Raw genomic sequence first — 5,000 nt, forward strand, 5'->3', positions numbered from 1 at the left:
CCACGCGTCCCTTTCGCTGCGCACTGCCTGGCGTGCTCCGGGTGAGTGGGAGCCGCCCTGCTCCCCCCTCCTGGGCCAGCCCTAGCGCTGGGAGACAGAGGGAGGACTCAGCTCGCCTGTTCTGGGCCGTGTATGTGGAGGCGTTCGTTAGAAGAAGCTCAGCCCTGGAGACAGCTGGCTCACTCTGGCCGTGATGGAGGAGATTTATTGACTCCTAAAGCAGTATGCCATTCATTGACACTGCAGGCACCTGAGTGAGAGCAGGGGACCTGAGTGAGAGCAGAGGACCTGAGTGAGAGCAGGGGACCGTTCTGCCACTTTCCCCATCAACAAGGTAAATCTGGAAAACCACAAACATCACAGAAACTCATATGTCCATAAAAACCACAGGCTTTCCTCTGAGCACAGAGATGGTCACAAGATACTGAGCAGAATAGACTAGGAATGATATATCTGTGTGTGTGTGTGTGTGTGTGTGTGTGTGTGTGTGTGTGTGTGTGTGTGTGTGTGTGTGTGGCTATTAAATGAGCTATTTGGCTCCATAACACCCCAATAGAGGAGACCTCTGCTTTGGCTGTAATTGGTGATAAAGCATCGGACTGAGAGTGTGGGTGTGTCGCTTTAGATAGCGCAGGACAGGAAACATGAAAAAGGTCCATCGTCCAGGGCACAGAAACAGTTCTGCAGGAATGTTTATGTTAATTTTCCTAAATTCCTTTTTGTTAAATGGCTAGCCATTACTCCATTTAGCCACAAAGAACTGCACCCGTGCACACACATGCACACCCACACACATAAACATATAAACACACACACACACTCACACACGCACACACAGCTTTACACACTACCAAGACCTCCTAGAATTCTCAGTTCAAAGTGGCTATTTATGAACTAATTACAAGCACAGGCAATTTGTTCCAATCAATAGCACTTACAAGAGTTTAAGAACTGGAAAAAATATACAGAGAGAGAGAGAGAGAGAGGGGGATGTGAAGGCTAGAGAATAAAACAAACAAATGAAAGCAAACTGCACCTCTGAGCTTTGGTCAAAGAAAACAGCCATAATTGCTGTAATTATGAATGCTATTGTTGATAATGCATTTAAACAGATTCATTAATAAATACTGCTTTGATAGTGAAACTCGATTGACTCTAAAATGGTGACTAACTTGCTAAAGCCTGTTTAATTAGAAAGCTATTAATAAGTGACATAATAACAGTAGAGCACCCAGTCTCTCCTTGGCACTATCTGGCTTGTGTCTTTATGACCTCACAGAGGGAGGTAAGGCACTCTGGGAAATGAAGTTCAATAACAATGAGAGGGTTGAGACATGTAGTCTGTGACTCTCCTCTTTAATTTCGAGGGGATAATTAACTAAGTCTTTAAAATCTCTCACTGTAATTATTAATTCCTTCTGACGAGTGGAAGAAGGGATCAGACAGAACAGATATGGAATAAACAACGAGTTAAACCCACGTACCTCCCAACCCGCTGGGTTGAGTGGAACAGACTAGCACTCGCCACGCACAACAGGAGAGGAATCAAAACTGGCAGATTAAAACTCTTATCCAATTAATATTAACTAAAGCTAACATCTTGGTTACATGACAGTAACCAAGATCTCACATTTTGGGCACAAATGGGCGAACAGGAATAAAAGAGCTCAGATGCAGGCCAAGGCTTCTCCTGCGCCTCTCCGGTTCTGCCTCTTAGCTCTTGAGGCTGGGAAGATCTGGCTCCCAGGCTGGGGAGGTTTTGTAGGCCCACGGAGCCTACATTAGTATCAGAGCTCATATAACAGGGCTGGAATTAAGCAGCTCCCCGGTCTCAGGTTTCACTATCGCAGTGGCTGGCTGGCCTGTGGCCTGGCCCCGATAGGGGGAGGGGAGGTTAAACAGCACAGACTAGTCCAGAGCTGGACCATGGAAACAGCTGCCTGGGGGACCCACAGAGGCCTAACACCAGAGCCCTCGCAGCTACCCACCCCCCCCTCTCACACTCACTCACTCACTCTCGCTGCCTCTCCCTCTAATTCCTGATGATTATCTCATTGTCCACCTCGGTTTGGGCTCAGATACTGAGCTTCCAGGTCATCCACGAAGAGACCGCATCACCTCCGCTATCAGACCCACTAAAGGAGAGATTAGGTACGTCTCACGCACACACTCACAGATGCTCAGACACACTTACACACACACATACACACTGATCCAGAAGAATTCAAATACAAGCACCTACAAACTTCCATACATACAGAACATGACCTTGCTTGATATAAATGAAAACACATACACACACACACACACACAATCTCTGCATTAGGGGTGGGTGTATTTATGCTCAGAGGAATGGAGAGAGGAGAGGAGGAGAGGAGAGGAGGAGAGAAGAGGAGGAGAGGAGAGGAGGAGAGGAGAGGAGAGGAAGGGTCGGGGACGTGTTGTAATGGTTTGAGATTAACAAGAGCAGGCAGCTGCCCCCTTTGCCCCTCTGATGAAGAACAGATAAGGTTACAGAGAGAGAGAGAGGGAGGGAGGGAGGGAGAGGGAGAGAGGGAGGGAGAGAGAAGAAGGAGCCAGGTCATTCTCACTAATTTTTTTTCTGCTCTGACTCTGGCTCTCGATGTTACCGAGCCAGAGCAGGAGGAGACAGGGGAGAGGGTCCAAAAGCCAGCAGACTGAAGGGGTAGAAAGAGGGAAGGAGAAACCCCCCCCCACCCTTGGCAGGAGAGGCGTTTGCCCCACTCACCCGTGTAGACGAAACGGCCCGGTGCTCCTTTGCAGAACTGCTTGGACTTGTAGGAGAGCGTGACCTCCACCACCCCCGGGATATGTCTGGGTGGGGTCTGCACGCGGATGGCATGCGGGGTTATCAGCTGCCAGGACAAGCACAAACAGTTAGCACAATGCTAGCCTCCCCTCACACACACACACACACACACACACTCACTCACACACACTCACTCACATACACGCTGATCACTACTCTGATGCTAAATTAGCCTGCGAGCTAACCACTTCCTTCCGTGTGGCAGCAGAGCCAAGCCCACACCCCCAAAGCCCTTCCTCTTCCTCCAGCTTGGTGTAAGCCGAGTGCGGGAAAAGCCAAAGGGCGAGAGGCAGACTGAAATCACCTCTAGCTCTAATCGCAGCCTATCTTGGATCCTTCAATGCTAATTGCTATAATTTCTTATTCGAGAGTTCGTTTTGGTGTTGAAAGATGTCGATTTTCAGACATCAGTCTGTTTTTCATGCCTGTATCAACTGCTTCTTTATCGTCTTCCATGACTAAGTAAAAATCAGAATGAAACAGACAAACTGGCACTGATTAGTGTTCAGGCCCATCTTTAAGAAATATGTGTGAAGAGAGAACTTCATCAACATCCATTTATAACACAGCACTACTCTTCTGAAGCTCGTGCTTGTGGTGTGCCAATTAATGTAATTTACATGAGTAGCTTACTGTCATATGAGTATTAATACAACATAAACAATAAAGTACATGAAATAGGAACAGTAACAAAACTGCAAATGAAGAGGCTGAAATTATGGCCACTTCACCATGAAAGCTCGTAATTTCACAGTTGCCTTGTGACTGTATAATTACACATTACGACTGTTCATTTACTCGGCGTCTGAGAGACACTTCATAGAATTTCAGAGTATTTTCCAAAACCTTGTGAACAGATGGAACTGTACTGTACACACACACACACACTAATATCAAATACTCTTCACCCAGTAACAAAGGTTCATTTTTTAAAATTATTATTATTCCTTGTCAGTGTCTCCAAGCTTCTTTTATTTTGTGGAGTGCAGCGTCGTGGCAAACAGTAGTGCTCACCTCGCTCCACACCAGCATGGTGCCGAACACCACCTGGAGGCCGTCGAAGAAGTTGTCCCCGATCAGGATGACCGTGGCCCCTCCGGTCGTCCAACCTTCGCTGGGACTAATGGCCTTAATGCAGGGGGTAGCTGCTTATGACAGGAGAGAGAACACTCCGATCAGGACCGTGCTTTGATACACACACACACACACGCACGCACACACACACGCACACACGCGTACACACACACGCTGGGTCCCTCAGAGAGGGACAATTAAAACAAAACAAAAAACCCAGACAGAACACAAACGATTTGGGCCACGCAGAAACAAAAGGGCAGCCTCATACATCAGGCAATCCGGCATTTCTTAAAGCAGCCATTAGGAGCCGGAGGGTGGGGTTGATGGCGGAGCGGCCAGGGTAGGGGGCCATCGTGTGGCCAAGCAACAGCAGCCGTTACTGATGATTAAGAGCAGCGTAGCTAAGGTGGAGGGATGCGAGGCCAAGCACAGTGTCTCTCTCACAGGCACAAGCAGCTCTGCCGCACTCGTTCTTATGCAGCAGGGCCCTGCGCAGACCACAGACGCGCAAACCGGCCACGCTGACCCCACCTTTGTCGTCCAGGGCGACAACTCGTTTGCATAAGTTATTGGGGTGGCGGCTTTCGCTCCGCCTGCCTGCTGCGGAGGGCAGAGCGCAGGGGTGTGAACGTTTTGGAGGTGTGGCCCTCTCCCACAGTAGCCCCGCCTACACGGACTTCCCCAGTGAGCAACACACAAAACCCTGAACCAACCCCTCCCTCAAGGTGAATCTTAATTATATATACTTTTATATTCATTCATATATATATATATATATATATATACTGCTACTGTATAGCCCTCTCACTGCCCTTCTCTCATTCACATCAGTTTTTACTCTTTCTTTTATTTAGGCTGTCTTTACTTCTCCTCTCCTTAGGCTCCCGCGAGAGGAGGGGCCTGTTTGGGTGGGAGGAGGGGCCTGCTTGGGTGGGAGGAGGGGCCTGCTTGGGTGGGAGGAGGGGCTTGCTTGGGTGGGAGGAGGGGCCTGCTTGGGTGGGAGGAGGGGCCTCTCCCAAGGACTCTGCTATTCGCAAGATATTTAGTCAAGCATGGGAGACGATGCACCTTTCTTCTTCTTCTTCTTCTTCTT

The 5,000-nt window shown here is 48.7% G+C and overlaps 1 protein-coding gene across 10 annotated transcripts in view; it reads right to left on the minus strand.

Moving 5' to 3' along the window:
- The window catches only part of ebf3a (EBF transcription factor 3a), a 96,804-nt gene that overhangs the window by 23,022 nt on the left and 68,782 nt on the right, over positions 1-5,000 (minus strand). For 7 of the 10 annotated variants that reach the window (XM_027013256.2, XM_027013258.2, XM_027013252.2 and 4 more), the window contains exons 9-10: positions 3,845-3,978; positions 2,750-2,876 (exon numbers count right to left, since the gene is read on the minus strand). In XM_027013256.2, coding sequence (XP_026869057.1) covers positions 2,750-2,876; positions 3,845-3,978 — 261 coding nt within the window. The remainder of the gene's footprint in view (positions 1-2,749; positions 2,877-3,844; positions 3,979-5,000) is intronic. The other 3 variants (XM_027013260.2, XM_027013259.2, XM_027013253.2) reach the window with 1 other exon arrangement.

This window comes from Electrophorus electricus, chromosome 14, assembly GCF_013358815.1.
Source record: "Electrophorus electricus isolate fEleEle1 chromosome 14, fEleEle1.pri, whole genome shotgun sequence".
NCBI lineage: Eukaryota > Metazoa > Chordata > Actinopteri > Gymnotiformes > Gymnotidae > Electrophorus > Electrophorus electricus.